The sequence below is a fragment of the Balaenoptera ricei genome, chromosome 4 (assembly GCF_028023285.1).
Source record: "Balaenoptera ricei isolate mBalRic1 chromosome 4, mBalRic1.hap2, whole genome shotgun sequence".
NCBI lineage: Eukaryota > Metazoa > Chordata > Mammalia > Artiodactyla > Balaenopteridae > Balaenoptera > Balaenoptera ricei.
Genome location: NC_082642.1, coordinates 23253691 through 23270825, shown reverse-complemented (window position 1 = coordinate 23270825; position 17135 = coordinate 23253691). Strand labels below are relative to the sequence as shown.

At 53.8% G+C, this 17135-nt stretch overlaps 1 protein-coding gene across 1 annotated transcript in view; it reads right to left on the bottom strand.

Annotated features, from left to right (window-relative positions):
• The window catches only part of RAB6B (RAB6B, member RAS oncogene family), a 57873-nt gene extending 44786 nt beyond the window's left edge, over window positions 1-13087 (bottom strand). Inside the window, exon 1 of the mRNA XM_059920303.1 lies at window positions 12759-13087. Within this exon, the coding sequence (XP_059776286.1) occupies window positions 12759-12828 (70 nt within the window). The 5' untranslated portion in view covers window positions 12829-13087. The remainder of the gene's footprint in view (window positions 1-12758) is intronic.
• Between the last annotated feature and the right edge of the window lie 4048 nt (window positions 13088-17135).

Genomic DNA, 17135 nt, shown 5'->3' with positions numbered 1-17135 from the left:
AGAAGGCACCTAGAGATCATCAGATCCAGTCCTTCACGTAACAGAGGAAAAATTGGAGGCCCAGGAAGCAGGAGGGTTTGCTCAAAGCTGCACGAAGGGAGAGCAGTAGCAGAGCAAGAACCAGGACCTGACTCCCGGGGCCTCCCTCCTCCCACGGCCCCAGCCAGCTGCTTAAACAGGAGCAGGTCATATCCCTCACGGAAGCTCCAACTCCTTGTCTGCAAAAGGAGGACATCTGTAAGGTGTGTCTTCCCTGGAAAAATCTTCACCCCATCTGTATTAGTTATTTGTTGCTGTGTAACAAATACCACAGTTAGTGGATCAAAACAACATACATGGGCTTCCCTGGCGGCGCAGTGGTTGAGAATCTGCCTGCCAATGCAGGGGACACGGGTTCGAGCCCTGGTCTGGGAAGATCCCACATGCCGCAGAGCAACTAGGCCCGTGAGCCACAACTACTGAGCCTGCGCGTCTGGAGCCTGTGCTCCGCAATAAGAGAGGCCGTGATAGTGAGAGGCCTGCGCATTGCGATGAAGAGTGGCCCCCGCTTGCCGCAACTAGAGAAAGCCCTTGCACAGAAACGAAGACCCAACACAGCCAAAAATAAATAATAAATAAATAATAAATAAATTAAAAAAAAAAAAACAACATACATTTATTATATCCCATTCCCCTGGGGCAGGAGTCTGGGCACGGCTTTCCTGGGACCTCTGTTCGCAGTCTCACAAGGCTACAATCATGGTATTGGCAGGGCTATGTTTCTTTCTGGAGCTTGGGGTCCTCTTTCAAGCTCCTGTCTCTGGTGGCTGACCAAATTCAGTCCCTCGTGGCTGGAGGACTGAGTCTCCATCTTCTTGGGGGCTACCGGCCAGGGGCTGCTTTCCCCCTAGAGGCCACCCACAGTTCCTCACCACATGACCCCTCACTGCCCTCTCACCACATGGCAGCTCACGCCTTCAAGGCCAGCAGAGGAGTCTTTTAGAGAAACAATCATGGGAGTGACAGCCCATCATCTTTGCCATACTATCTATGTTGGCTAGACCCAAGTGTCAGGTTCCATCTGCATTCAAGGGGAAGGGACTAGGCAAGGGGGTGACTCATTCAGGGTCACCTTAGGTTGTACCTGTCAAACCATCTCACATCCCTAAAAGATGCCCCCTCTACTCTTCCCTCAGCCCCTGCCCCCTCTCCTGCGGCGGTGTTAGTGGCTGGTCACCTGCAGCAGAAGCTCGCAGGTCTCTCTGTTTAGGACTGAAGGCCCCAGGTGCCCTGCACGGAGGCTGTGGTGGGCAGGGGCTGTGACTACCTCACTATACATTTCCCCCAGCACTTCCAGCCCCCGAGGTGAGGTGGACAGATGAGTGGACATTGCTGTCCAGACCAGAGCTCTGGCTTAGAGGACCCTTCGGCTCCATGACGGAGAAAGGGGAGGAGCTGGCTCTTCTGGCCCAACACCTGGGGTTCTGCCCTCTTCTGATGCAGGTGGGAGAGAACCAGGGTGGGTGGGCTGGCAGGGCACCTTTCCAGGCCTGCATTTCACATTCTGACGTGGGCAGCAGCCGGCAGTGCTTTGGCTGGATGTGGGGGAGTGATGGATTAGAATCAGGGGAGAATTTCCGGATCCTGGTGCTACAAGTAGGATCTGCTAATATCCCTAAAATAAGTGGCTAATCTGAGAGTGGCTTTTTTTTTCCCTAAAAATAAACCCTTCTCAGAGGTGCTCTCTACACAGAGAAGAGCAGAACCTAATAATCTCCTGGCCCCAAGGCTTGACCCTACTTGCAGCACCCCAGTCTGGGAACTGCAGGGTCCCAGTGGGGCAGAGCCAGCTGGCCTTGGGGACGGAGAGACGAGGCTCCGTCTGCTCATGGAGGCCCGGTGTCGCAGCACTGGGGCCGTGGAGCTGAAGAACGCCCCCCTCATCTCCCGGGGCCGAGGCGAGAGCCTTTCTCTCCACTCCTGCTCTGCCTGGCGAGGGTCGTCGGCCTCCTCACAGCTGCAGCCCCCACCCCTCAGCTCATCCTCCACATGAATACAGAATTAGTCCCGTCACTCCTGTGCCCCAACAGGAATCAGTGCCTCCACAGGACCCTTTAATTCTATTTGGTCGGGGCCCCGGGACGGAGAGCACCATTGCCTAGAGCCTTCCGCCACCCGGGCTTTCCCAAGGCCGCAGCGCGTGGCAGCCAGCAGGCCTGTGAAGGTGCGCTCCGGCAGCTGCGTCTGGTGGGGGGGCCTCCCCTCAGTGCCTCCATGGCCCTCTCTTCCCTGCACTTCCCGACTCCCCCCTCTCCTTCACTGGATGGGGAAATACACAAGAAATGTGTGTTTGAATGCTTCACTTTACCCTCTTCAGTCTGTGTGATGTTTATTCCCCGCTCGTCAACAGGGTCAGAACAGAACATTTTCTCTACCTCTCTCGGAATCCGCACGCCTACCCTAGAGGGACCTGACGCCCATGAGGAGGTCACACTCGCAGCTCTGCAGTCCCGAACCAGGGATGTGTCTCTTGGTCCTGCTTCTGCCCCGGGATGGGGGCAACGGGGGTCCCCAGCGGGGTTTCGAACAGGTCAAAGCTGGGCTGAGCTGCTTGCGGCCAGCTTCCAGGCCCTTTTCTCTAGGCCAGCAGCTCCGGGCAGTGGTGACACCTCTGCTGAGCACCAGCCGAGGGCACAGGTCTCCTTACCCACTCTGACCTCACAGATCATTAACGTGGCCCTGCCCACAGGGGCCCCTGAACCGTGCTGTGACCACTGACGAGGCATAATTAGGATATTCTCCCCCTACCAGCTACCCCGGCAAAGGAATACCCAGGTGGGGCTCAGTAACCTCCACGGGCAGAAGACATGAGGGGCAGGGAGCAGAGGTTACCAGGGCTTTGGAAGGTGGCGTTTCAGGCCTTGAGAACAGACCATCAGACCATGAGCGGGCCTGCGGGTGGGGGCCAGGTTCAGGAAGGCAGCCCCCTGTCTCCACGCCAGCTCCCTGGCTCCCACCCTTTGCCTTTTGCACAGCCAGCTTAAGACTAGGTTTCTGTTTCCAAGGCGGGGAGGGAAGCTCTTCCCCACACAGTCCTCCCTCAAGTCCTCAGGGACGCCTGAGCTGGCTGGGGAGCTGGAAGCTGGCAGAGAAGAGCAAGGGAATCTATGGAAGAAAGCAAAGGAAGGGAGTCCGGTGTCTGCTGGAAGAGAAGCCCAGCAAGGGAGGCAATGGCAGGAGGCTGCACAAGAGGCAGGAGCTCACACACCCAGCGGCCCGCTCCTCTCCAGGTGTACACCCGCCCTGAGCAGCTGGCAGACGGGAAGAGTCTGGAAGGGCTGCCAGCAGTCCCGGAGCACCCAGGGCATTGTGGAGGCTGGAAGGGCAGAGGAGCTTAAGGCAGCCAGTTTGGGTACATCTGGGGACAGTGTGGTCTTGCAGAGAAGGACAGAAGTCCCTCCTCTACAACCCTTCACTGTTCCTGAGTCCTCAGTCAACAGAGAAAGGATCAAGAAAATGTACATTCCCAGCAGAGGTGAACTTCAGGGCTGGAAGGAAGCTCAAGCTGATACCTGTCACAAGGCCTCCTCTAAATTCCATCCTCTGAATGTTCCCAGCCGGCCTGGTTCAGGCCACCTGGATCTCCTGCCTGCAAGTGGGCCATAGCCTTGTCTTCTAACCCATAAGCATGTCCCTCCTTGGTTGAAGGCCCCCAGTGGGTCCCGGCTGCCTGCAGGGAAGACCCAGACTCCTGCGTGTGGCCTGACCCTGCTTCCCCAGGTGCAGCTCCTCCCACCACGTTCCCCCAACCATGCCAGAGCCCAGCCACGTGAAAGATACCCAATTCCCCGGAAGGCCCACGCCCATCACAGCCCTCAGCCTTGGCACAGCTGGGCACTCTGCTCATGATGCCTCCCTCACCTGCCAGTGAATTCCTGCTCACTGTGCACCACCTCCTCCGGGAAGCCTCCCCTGATTCCCCAGCAGACCACACCCGCAGCCTTGCTTGTGTAGTTAATACTCACATCAACACTGGCTGAGGCTTATGATCCACCTACCTCGGTCCAAGAACTGTCCCACTCACAACACCGCAGACCCTCCAGCCTGCAGTCCCTGGGCCGTGTCCTCAGGGAAGGACAGTGGCAGTGAACTTGAGGTTCTCTGCTTGTGAGCAGCTGTGGGGCCACAGGGGGTCAGGGTGAGTCTGTCCCCCTCCCTGCCAGGCCAGGCAGCAGGGAAAATGCCGGCCAGTGAGTCAGAGACCCGGGGGTCCTTCCCAGCTCAGCAATAGCAGCTTCTGGGTCCCGCACCCTGTGTAAACACCTTCGCCTCTCAGAGCCTCACTTCCCTCATCTACAAAATGGATAAGCAGCTCTACCTGTCAGAGCACAAGAACGCTGCCCTGCAGCTCACTACACAAAAACGGTCCATCAGTGATTCTCCAAACCTTGCACCCCTACTTCTCTTCCCCTCATACATCTACGAGCAGCGGGGGAGGGGGGGTGCCGTCACTATTTCACCAACAAAATTACCTCTTACTGGAGCATTTAGCATGTGCCACATATTGATGTATTAGACACATCTTGAAAGTCCAACAAGGTCATAAAGACCCTACTGCCTTGGAGGGAAATGAGCACCGGGGGTCCTCATTTCTGAGGACCCTCTCTGTCTGGGTGTTACATCCCAACACCCAGACAGAGAGGGCCAGGCTGGGGTGGAAGCCCAGGGCTCAAGAGGATGCCGTTGGTGATGGAGCTGGAGTAGGAGCTGGGACTGGTCTACTGGGGACACCGCATATCCCTCGTGGCTCTGGCCCCTTCCCAGCCCTCCCCGCTTACCACCCACCCACCTGGCTACAGAAGGAAGTGTCCTGGAGTAGGAGTACCTGGGAGCTGTCACCCATTCTGCTGTCCTCTGTATGGGATAAATGCCTGTCAGCAGGAAGGGCAAAACAGCTCCATCTCTGTTGCCTGGCAACCTGAGCCAAACACATCATCAGAAGACATGAACCAGAGCACCCTAAGGGCACAGTAGGTAAGGCTGGGCCCAGGGAGGTGGGCCTAGAATGCTGGCCAAGAGAAGAGGTGGCAGACTGGAGAGGACCCTGCACTGGAGCCCAGGGCAGTTCCAGGGGAAACAGTTGGCAGAGGCCCTGATCCCAAGCATTCATCCCTGCAGCCCCTCTGACCTGTGCCGTGCCCAGCTGGGAGTGTTACTGGCTTGGCATCATACTCTAAGCTGGTGCTGAATTACAGAACCACTTAGAGCTCCACCGGCCCTAGTGATCACCAAGTCCACTAGCCTCCAGGGACATATCGAGAAAGCGAAAGATGGGCTGGGGCTAATCCAACCACACGGTCAGCTGGTGGCAGACCCTAGACAGCATCAGGGTCTCCAGAGCCCTGATATCTCCAGCCCTGGAGGGAGAATGAGGCCAGAGGAAGGGCTACCCCCAGAGCAGGTAGGAACCAGCTTGTCAGTGCGACTGGTTCTTCCCTTCTGAGTAATGAGTTCTCAGCTAGAACCTGGGGAGGGTCCTTCCTCCATGGCAGTGGGCTGCAGGCCGACTTAGAGGACTTTAGTGCCGCCATCCCTATCAGCTCCCTTCAAACCATCCCAGATAAGCAGCTCACCCCGTATGAGAACGGAGCACCTGCTACGCAACCCAGCTCCGTCAGCCTCCCACGAGGAGACCCTGCTTCCTTCCGAGAGCCCACTGCCCTCCTCCCGGCTCAGGCACCCAGCGCCCCTCGCCAGCCTGGGGGAGTCAAAGGCCTCCTCCCGCCCACCCCCACGCTGTGCTTACAGGCTCCTCCTCAGCAGAGAGCGTGGCACGTAATTCCCTAGGAGGCATTTACGGCGGACCTCGTTTCCGCCTGGGCCTGGGCCTGCCTTTGAGGCACGAGGCCCAACAGTCCACGGTTTCTCATGGTGACCTGGGTTCGGATTCCAATCCTGCCACACGAGCAGAGAGCCCTTGGACGTGACCAGCTCTCTCTGAGCCTCTGCCGCCTGGCCTGCAAAACAGGGTGAACCCCACGTCTATCCACAGGGTGCTAGGAAGATCACAATGCCTGTGTGGAGCCTCGGGCACAGTGGGTTTTCCCAAATGCCCACTGGGTTAACTGGGGGGAGGACTGGACCCCTCCTCATCCACCCTCCTCTCCAAGCCCCTAGAATGACAGATCCTCCCCCAGCGACGATGTGACCAGGCCACTCCCCAGCTGAGGATCCTCCACCAGTTCTCCGCTGCCCTCGGGATAAAGTCCCAGCTCCTGGCCGAGCCAGCCTCTGTGATCTGCCCTCACCTCATCTCCAGCCACAGGGGGAAATGGGTGAGCCAGTTATCCCAACACTGGAAACCCCTTTCTCGAGGGAAACCCCACTAAAGCAACAAGCCCATCCCCCGACTGCCCAGGCCCTGGAAGAAAGCTGTGGTCTCCAGCACGGAGCGCACCCAAATGAAGTCTTCCTCCCTCGCCGGTCCTGCTGGAGCTCCAGGCTGCCACTCTTTTAATGCATTTTATAGAGGTAACCTTTACTGTAAAGGCTCCATTCTGCCCTCAGGGGTGAGGTATCATCTGCTTTCTCCTGAACTCTGGTCTGTCCATTGGGTATGTCACCCCCCGGGAACAGGTGGCACCTGGCCGAGTCACTCAGGCTTCCACCGGCTTTGTTACCAAGAGACCAGGATAAATATGCTTTTCTACTAAAAATAAATCATTTTACTAAAATGATAACATATTCACGGTAGTGAAAAATTACTTTTTAAAAAAGATCCCACTTAGTTCAGGGCCAAAGTTACCGAAATAAAAAAGGGAATTGGAAATTTCAAGTTCAGTAAAGAAGCTCTCTTAGGAGTCCTCAGGCGTTAGGAATCTGCATCCTTTCCTGCCCTGTTCCAGGAAGCAGAGACTGGCTTCCTCATCATCGCGGCCCCCTCAGGGCTTAAGTGCCCAGCCCTGCCTGCAGCCCCATTTCCCGGCAGCCTGTCTTTTGGGCTCTAACAAGCTGCCCATCTCAGGGTGCGTCAGGTACTTCTCCCTGGCAACCTCCCCCATCTTCTCTGTGGTGAGAAATGGAAAAGGATGACAGCCAGATACACAGACAGACAGTGGAGGAAATGCCCAGTACAGTAGTCCACCCCCAATGTTTATGAATTTTGCTGTTCCACCTAACCTTTCCTCACCTTCCCCAATGGGTCTGTCCATCAGTTTCTCTAAATAATTTACACTGAGACCAGAAAGCCCTGCACATTCAAAGGCTCATTTATTCTGCAACAGTGGAAGAACGGTTGGGGAGGACAGGGGCACTTTGCAGCCTGGATGGGACACAGATGGTACCACCCTCAGGCCTGCCCTGGGCGAGCTTGCAATGTCAAGGCAACACCTATAAGGATAAATATTCATGGGCTGATTTTAGGGATTTAATAAGTAACAAAAGGACAATGAGGTTATTTTGTTATATTTTAATGGTATTCATTATAATTTGGAGGCTGCAAATGATAATGATAATCAGACCATGCAAACGATGGTAATTACTGTTACACCTGCACCACCAGAACGTGTTCTCACAGTTTCTTTTTTCTCTTCTGGCTAGTTCTCGAGCATCTATCATCAGCACTGAGGGTGCCGCTTTTCTCTTATACCAAGTACAGGTTAATTCTCATCTTGGTGTCTGTCTGTCTGATCTCACACCCAGCTCTTTAAACAAATAAAGCAAAGGTTCTGGGCCTGCACCTGACATCCAAGGTTCCCTCTCTCGTTCCAGCCACTGAGGCAGGGAGAAAAATTGGGAAGAGAGAAAGCAGGACCAAGAAGCTGAGGCACAGAGCCACTTGGTGATTCACTTCAGATCTCAAAGTGAGCTCTGCCGGGTCTGGATGTGTCCCTTCCGCCCCACCTCTGGTGGCCTTGCTGCTTCTCAAAGTTCTGCAGAGACGGTGGTGGGGATGGGGGTGCCCTGAGAAATTCAGCTTCCGTGAGATGAACGGTGAGGTGGGCATGACCAAGGCTAAGTGAGCCAATCCTCTATGAAAGACTCTGTAAGTGTTGCAGATAAAAATCCTCTGGCTTGAGAAAGCGGCAGGTGTCAGGATGAAGAATCCTATTCCAAACCAGCCTTGACTCCTGTCGCTTTCAATCTACTGATGGGCCATCAGCAAATCCCACACAGCAAAGATCTCTCATCACTTTCAAATGAGATATTTAATGAGCACAAACCTCCTGCAGGCGGAGAAGGGGGAAGGATGACTAAGATGACTAGTCACCTTAAGGTGCTGAAATTTGTCCTTAAGGGGCTTAAAATTCAGTTAGGGTTTTTGTACCTAAAAGAAGTTAATAAGCATTTTAAAATCCTGAGTAACCAAGACAACAGAGGTCTTGGGGCAGCATGTGATTGTTTCTAAAAATGTTCAGAAAAAAACAAAGCTCCACCATGGTGAGTGCCCAGCTAGGCTGGGCACAGCAAGGCCAGCAGGTCTGGAAGGAACCAACTTCTGGGATGGGCTTCAGGCACAACCACCAGGCCAGCGGTGGGCTCCCTGTGTGGCTGTAGCAGTGTGGGTGGGGGGAAGGCAGGGGTCAGGCAGGGCCCAGCCGCAGGTGGGGAGCGGGAGCCCTCCTGGCAGTGAGAACGGGGATGAAAGTGGAGGGACAGCCCCTTCCCTCTCAGCAGTAGCAGCCAGACGCCTGCGGGTCACCCTTGTCCTCCTGCTCCCCACCCCACACACTTCCTCTATGAAGCGGGAGAAGAGCAGACAAAGCTCCCTGGAGAGGGTGGGCCCCTTGCAAGACCTACTCCCTGCACTCGGCCCAAAGAAGGAGTACCAGCATGCTGCCTATAGAAGCGTCTCCCCCTCTGAAGCCTTTAGAAGGCGCCTCTGACACCTGCCCCCAAAGGTGGGTAGGACGCCCCGCTATGTGCTTCTACAGCAGCTGTTCCTCCCTCGTCACGGCCCTCGCAGACCTTTACTATAATTATATCCGCAGATGTCTGTGCTCCCCAGTGGACTATAAGTTCCACGAGGCAGGGATACACTCAAAGATCTGATTGAATGAATAAATGGATGCTGGGAGGAGGAAGGGAGAGAGGCGGATGGGGGAGGGAGAGAGGGATGGTTGAACAAATGAGTAAACAACCAAAGCTGCCTGCAGGGTCACCATGCTGCATGAGTCCAGGGATGCCACTCACATCGTGCTCTGCATGGATGGCACCTCCAGCAACACAACTGCCAGGGAAGGACAGGAAGGTGGCTGGTCAGAGGGAAAAGCTGGCCTACTGGCCTCAGCCTGGGGAAGGAGACCAAACTTGTGTCCATCAGTCTTCCTGCTCCGGCTGGAGGAGTCTCAGGGAAGGGAGGTGAGCAGAGGCCAGAGTGCAGCAGACACAGCCCACTTCCCCCTCCCTGCCACACACACTCGGAGAAGCCCTGCGTGAAGCTGGAGCCCCACAGAACGCCATCAGAACTCAGGAGGAGGGCTGTGTCCCCCAGGTCGAGCTCCTTCCTCAGATATCTGCTCATGCCTGCCTTCTCTGGATGCCACCAAGTGCCCAAGTCGGGACTGGTGTGCATCACCCCCTCTTTCCCCCTCCACTGCCATCAGCACAAGGGCAAGGCCAGCAGGCCCAGAGAGCCATCTGAGACCCAGCAGGATTGCACAGCCTCCCCACTGCAAGGAAATCCTTCATCCTGGGTCCACAGCAACCTCTCCACAATCCCTCCCCCTGCCAGGCTGATACTGGCCAGCCTGTATTCCATGCTCCACAGTAAGGCAATCATTCTGCTGCTAGGAGGGGGTACTCTCTCATGGGCTAGAGGTATTCTCTCCAGAGTGGCTCCTCAAGGCTTCCCACCCAAACCACGTCCCTGGAATCTCTGAAGGCCCGATGCCCCTGGGATTATCAGGTCCTGGGCACCCTCCTCATCACTGGGCTCCAGGCCGGGCACTCCTCTCTGGGATCCAGCTGTCCTCGCCCACTGGCCTTGAGAGATGCTACCAGTAAGCCAGGCACAGGAAACAGGAGAAGGCCAGCTCCTTCCCCTGGCCCCTTTCCAGGGGACTCAGCTCATATAGGCCAGCCCATGCTGTTCTAGAAGTCCCTGTTGTGCTCAGCTGACCCAAGTTCCCTGTGTACAGAAGGGGAGGTACCTCCAAGGTCACACAGGGAGGGAGACCCAGGGTGGAGGTGATGGCCAGAATTCAGTGGGAGTTCAGAATTCCCTCCACCACACAGGCTGTAGAGGATGCGGGCACAAAGGACCAACACATGTAAAAGTGCATGCAGGCAAGATGGAAGCCATGGCTGCGGTGGCAATTCCTCTGTCCCACCAGGCTCAGGGATGCACATGTCTCCTGCCTAACTCAGGGACCCCAAAACCTCTGTAAAATTAAAGGTAAACAACCCACTAATGACACAACAAAATGGGAAGAGGCTTTTCAGGGTCCTAGGGCTCCCTGCCAGAAGGGACCAGAGTGGCTAATAGCCAATCTCACTGATGGCAGTGCCTTTTTCCCTAATGACCATGTTCAAAGGGCCCAGAAAGCATGCTCCCAGCCAACTAGCCTGGTATCCCCACCGGGTCACCCAACCCAGCCACAAGCCTGGCCAGAGTATGGCAACCCTAACCCCCTATCAGGAAAGCTCCCCAATTCTTGGCTTCCCCAAATCAAGGTCACCTTATTTCCCAACGGCATGTTAGTGATGGGGAACAGGAGATGTGGTTCCAGTCCCAGAAGGGTTAACAACTCACAATAGGACTCTGGGTCCACACCCCAACCCTGGGGCTCGAACTTCCCATATAAACATGCTGGAGAGGTGGGGGCTCACTCTCTGAGGCCTTCAGGTCTCATTTCTGTGATTTTAGGGGCAAAGGGGGTTTGCAGGGCTCAGTAGGGGCCTCAGCCCATCAGAGATTCCGTGGGAGCCCAAAGTTTTCGTTCAAACACACGAGACATTCTCCTCATCAAACCCCTGGTCCTTTGCTGAAGCATGTTCAGACTTGGAATAAACAAGTGTTTGTTGGGAACCTCCCATGGTCCAGGCCCTTTGAGAGACACTGAGGAAACATGAAGGGGTAAGAGAACTGCCCTTAGGCAACCATCTTACAGAAACTAAGGCTCAGAGAGGCTTTGAAATCTGCTCAAGGGAACACAGCTAAGAATTCAACTCCCAGGGCTCTAGGCCCGCTAAGAATAGCACTGGGATGTGAAGACCACCCCCACACCCCAAATCCCTTTAGGCACAAGGAAAAGTTAGTTCTGTGAAACTGGAATCTATTAAGATCAGAAACTCAGAGTCCAGGACACAGGGCTGGCTGCCTGAGTTGATTTTGTTCTGAAACGCCCAGCCTGGCCCCAAAACCCATGTCAGAACGTGACCACCTTCTGACACCCTTCTCTGAGCTGTAATGAGCAGCAGCAGGCAGGAGGCTGCTATGTGACCTCCACAACCCATAGGTACACACATCACAGCAGCACTGCTCCTGGAGCCCACCAGGTCCTCCCAAGGTTGTGTGTGTCTTGGCCCCTTGTACAGACAGGCACCAAACCAGGTGAACTGGACTGGTCTGTAGCGCTAGAGCTGCTGGTCCTGCTCCCAGAGACGGCCTTCTCCCACAGCAGAGCTGGTCAGGGCCCAGCTGGTCTCCCTGCAGCCCCAGGTGAGAGGCCTCTGGAGGGATGCTCTGAAAACCACTCCTTCCTGCAAGTGTCAGAGGGTCCATGCTCTTCAGCCTGGTCTTCCCACCTCGGGACTAACCTGGATTTCAGAGATGCTTTCCCTGGGGAGGCTGCTGGGCAGCACGGAAGCCATTTGTCTCCCCCTCTCCCCGGCCCCTGGCCCGCTGCCACGGTGACCTCCCCTCCCCCAAGAAGGGCGGTGAGCTGGGGGGTGGGAAGAATCCGCCGCCAACGCTCTCGGGAGGGGTGCTGGGAAGCCAGGCAGGGCGTGTCGCCTGGTCCTTTCTCTGCCCAGCCCTGGGCTTCATGGCTCTTGGTGTGAGGCTCCCCGTACCATCCCCCAAATCTGCCTCGCACTGGGGAACCCTTGCTGTCATCGCCCAGATCTCTGAGCCCCATAGGGGCTAATACACACTGGCGAAGGGCAGCGGGTCTAGAACCTTCTGTGCCCAGTCGGACGTAAGCCAGGCGAGGTAGGCGCCCTGTTCTCCCACGACCTGCACCCGCTCTTTTCATAGAAGACATCTGTGGGTCTCCCCCCGCCCGCGGCCGTCTGCCCCGGGATCTGGACGTGCCCGTAATTACGGTTCCAGGCAGGGGCCCCAGGGAACCCCTCCGGTGCCGCGGGGTGGGGAGCGGCCAGACGCCAATCCCGTCTCGTTCTCCAAAGAGGGGCGCCGTCCTCCCCGCGACCCTCGCCGGCGCCCCGCCACCTGCGCGGTCGCCCGCAGCCGGTGCCGCAGTGCGAGCGAGTCAGCGAGCCAGCGAGCCCGGAGCCTTCACGCCTCGGCCGGCGCCGCTGAGCGAGCCGCCGCCCACCGGCCCCCCCGCAACGCCGCACCTGCACCCGCACCCCGAGCCCCCACCCCAGATCCCACCCTCACCCCCACCTCCGGCCCCAGCGTCTCCTCGGCCCTTACCCTTGGCCCCTCCCCTGCCCGACCCCGCCCGAGCCGGCCCCGACCTCTCATCCCCAAACCTCCCCTCTACCCAGGCACCGAGGGGCCTTTCCGAGCCGGGGCCGGGGTCCCAATCGGGTGGATGATTTGGCGGGGGTTAGACTCGACGCCAAGCCAAGAGAATAAGAGGGGTACTTACCACTCTGCTCCCCCAAGAACACCAACTTGAATTTTCTCAGTGGGTTCCCAAAATCTCCCCCTGCGGACATGGTGCTGGCAGCCTGGGCTGGGAGAGGAGGAGGAGGAGAAGCGAAGGAGCAGGGAGGGGAGAGGAGGAGGGCGAGGGGAGGCGGCCGGCGGTGCGGGAGCCGGAGGGGGAAGGGCTGGCTGCGCGCGTCCCTGACTCCCCAGCTGCGTCCCGGCCCCGGCCTGCGGCTGCGTGTCCGGCGGCGGAGGAGAAGGAGGAGGAGAAAGAAAGAAGAGGAGGAGGAGGAAGGCTGGGGCTGGGCTGCCGCGGGCGGCGCTTGATGCGGTGCGAGGGGCGCGCTCTGGACGCCCGAGGCGCGGCGCGAACAGCGAGGCGCGGGCGGAGCGGGGCGCAAGGACTGCGCGCAGGGCGGAGGAGCGCTCTCCCTCGCCGCACTAGTCGGCCCCCCTCCCGCCTCTCTTCTCCGCCCGCGCCTGCGCTCTGCGCGCTCCTCAGCCTCTGATGTCATTCGGGGCCTAAGGGGCTGGGGGGCGCCAGTCCACCCACCCGGAGCCCGCACCTGGGCGGGGAGAGAACCGCCTCGCCGTGCCTCAGAGGCCCCCGAATCGGGCCCTGTCTCATTGCCCCTCTACGTCGGTCTTCCCCACTCTACCCCTCCTTTGAATCCAGAAAATGACGTGAAATTATCAGGGGATATTCGTTTCTGGTCTTTAAACCTAAATGCTAGTCCCTTCCTCCACCTCCTGAGACACCGATGCACACTCAACCTGGCCATCCGAGAGGGTGGAAAGGAAAGGAGTGGGGGGTGAGCCAGGGTGTGGTGGACCGTGTGTGCGCAGACAGGCTCTACTGTCATCTTGTGCGTCTCTTGCCCTCCCTACCCTCTCTAGACCAAGATCCCTCCTCTTGGGCACAATCTGTGGGGTCATAGGTGTCCCCACAGACATGCCCAGCGAGAGAGGAAGCACCAGTAAAAGGCGTACCTTCCTCAAACCAGCTGCTCCTAAGGATCATTTTATCCTAAACCTAATGCCCCGTGGGAGAGAAGGAGCAATGAGGCTCTGAATGTCAGCACCTCCATCTCCAGAACGGTGCCCTGGATCCCTGGACCCTGGGGCCACCGTGTTGACAACGCCGCTCCTTGCCCTGGCAATTAGGTGTATCTGGACAATGAGCCCCTGGAGCACAGGAGGGAGACCTCCCATTTGCCTCTGTATTCATCTGACCTGTTAAGGCACACAGAGTAAGTTGTGAGTGGGTGAGAACAAGGAGCAGGTGCCAGCTGTTAGAAGCACTCCCAACCCAGTCCTAGCATTCTGGCTAATGCTAGCTTTGAGGTTTTACAAAGCTGCCTCTACTGTGCTGCCACCACGTGGTCTATGCTTTTAGGACTGTTCAATGAACATTTATTTGGGATTATAACCCAAATGTTTAGGAACATGTTGCATGTGTGTGTGTGTGTATTTCACACAGAGAGAAAAGTGAGAAGCAACCTTCATCTCTGGAGATTTCCAGGGGACATTTGTTGCCCTCTTTTTGACTCTCATGGCTTGCTTGGGATGTCTCCCTGTCTGGCTCCATGGTTTGTTTACTTAGAGTCTCTCTTTCTCTCATTGCTTATTAAAAACCAGAGAGTGAGTTCCATGAAATCAGCAGTTGAGGCTCCACTACTGAATCCCAAGGACCTAGCTCAGAGCTTAAGAAATAGTTGTTGAATGTTTGAATGAATGTCTAGAACCCAAATCAGAACAACGGTTGCACTTATTGAAGAGATTGTCTTTTCCCCATTGTATATTTTTGCCTCCTTTGTCATAGATTAATTGACCATAAGTGTGTGGATTTATTTCTGGGTTGTATATTCTGTTCCATTGACCTATGTGTCTGATTTTTGTGCCAGTGCCATACTGTTTTGATTACTGTGGCTTTGTAATATAGTCTGAAGCCAGGGAGCATGATTCCTCCAGCTCTGTACTTCTTTCTCAAGATTGTTTTGGCTATTTGGGGTCTTTTGTGTTTCCATACAAAATTTGAAATTATTTGTTCTGGTTCTGTGAAAAATGCCATTGGTATTTTGGTAGGGATTGCATTGAATCTGTAGATTGACTTGGATAGTATGGTCATTTTAACAATTTTAATTCTTCTAATCCAAGAACATGGTATATCTTTCCATCTGTTTCCATCATGTTCAATTTCTTTAATCAGTGTCTTATAGTTTTCTGAGTACAGGTCTTTAACCTTCTTAGGTAGGTTTATTCGTGGGTATTTTGTTCTTTTTGGTGCAATGGTAAATGGGATTGTTTCCTTAATTTCTCTGTTTGATAGTATGCGGTTAGCATATAGAAATTCAATAGATTTCTGTATATTAATTTTGTATCCTACAACTGTACCAAATTCATTGATGAGCTCTAGTAGTTTTCTGGTGGCATCTTTAGGATTTTCTATGCGTAGTGTCATTTCATCTGCAAACAGTGACAGTTTTACTCCTTTCTTTCCAATTTGGATTCCTTTTATGTCTTTTTCTTCTCTGATTGCTGTGGCTAGGACTTCAAAAACTATGCTGAATAAAAAAGGCGAGAGTGGACATTGTTGTCTTGTTCTTTTCAATAAGTGGTACTAGGAACACTGAACAGCTATGTGTAAAAGAATGAAGTTAGAACATTCTCGAACACCATATACAAAAATAGACTCAAAATGGATTAAAGACCTAAATGTAAAACCACGTACTATAAGACTCTTAGAGGAAAACATAGGCAGAACACTCTTTGACATAAATTGCAGAAATGTTTTTTTTGGATCCATCTCCTAAAGCGAAGGTAACAAAAGCAAACATAATCAAATGGAACCTAGTTAAGCTTAAATGCTTTTGCACAGCAAAAGAAACCATTGACAAAATGAAAGGACAAACTACTAAATGGGAGAAGATGTCTGCAAATGATATGACCAATAAGGGGTTAGTATTCAATGTATTTAAAGAGCTCATACAACTCAACATCAAAAAAACAAAACAACCCAATTAAAAAATGGGCAGAAAAACTAAATAGACATTTTTCCAAAGAGGAAATGCAGATGACCAACAGGCTCATGAAAAGGTGCTCAGTATTACTAATCATCAGGAAAATGCAAATCAAAACCACAATGAGATATTACCTCACACCTGTCAGAATGTCTATAATCAAAAAGACCAAAGATAACAAGTGTTGACAAGGATGTGGAGAAAAGGGAACCCTTGTACACTGTTGGTGGGAATGTAAAGTGGTGCAGCCACTGTGGAAAACAGTATGGAGTTTCCTCAAAAAACTAAAAATAGAACTGCCAGATGATCCAGCAATTCCACTCCTGGGTATATATCCAAAAAAATAATAATTCAGAAAGATACATGCACCTCAATGTTCATAGGAGCATTATTTACAATTGGAAGCAACCTAAGTGTTCATCAACAGATAAAGACAAAGAAGATGTGGTATAGATAGATAGATAGATAGATAGATAGATAGATAGATAGATATAGATATAGATATATATAGATATATATATATAGATGGAATACTACTCAGCCATAAAAAAGAATGAAATTTTGCCATTTGCAGCAACATGGATGAACTTGGAGGGCATTATGCTAAGTGAAATACGTCAGACAGAGAAAGATAAATACTGTATGATATTATATGTGGCAACTAAAAACTATAACAAACTAGTGAATAAAGCAAAAAAGAAGTAGACTCACAGATACAGAGAACAAACTGTGGTTACCAGTGGGGAGAGGGAAGGGGAAGGGGCAATATAGGGGTAGGAGAAAAAAAAAGGTTATTATGGGATTATATGAAATCATATGTGTGAAACTTCTGAAAATTGTAAAGCACTGTAGGATTTAAAGAATCTTTCATTCAATAAAAAATGTTCTAAATAAAAATAAATTTAAAAAAATAAAAAATTCATACTTTTCCCACTGGGAAAAAAACAAACAAGCAACTGTTCCACTCCTCAGAATGGCCTTTGGTTTGGAGCCCCATAGACTGTAGGGCATCACCCTGGGATATCTCCCCTATGATGCCTGGCATCAGGCACAGGGCCACCTTTCAAACTCCCACCCCACTTCTGCTCTGGGGTTTTGCTCTCTCAGGAGGCTGCATCCAGCATGGGGCTGAAGGATGCCCTAGAAGGAGACAAGCCTCGCAAGCCACAGCCCTTCCTGCCTCTATGAGTGGTCCCTCCATGGGAGGGGCAGGGGAGGCACCCAACGGGGCACCCTTCCTCCCACCCACACCTTTTCGTAACATCTGGTGCTGTCTTCCCACACACTCTTGTCACATCCTGAGGAAATCGTCTGTGGCAAGACAAAGTGCGACAGAAATAGTACCATCTTTTAGG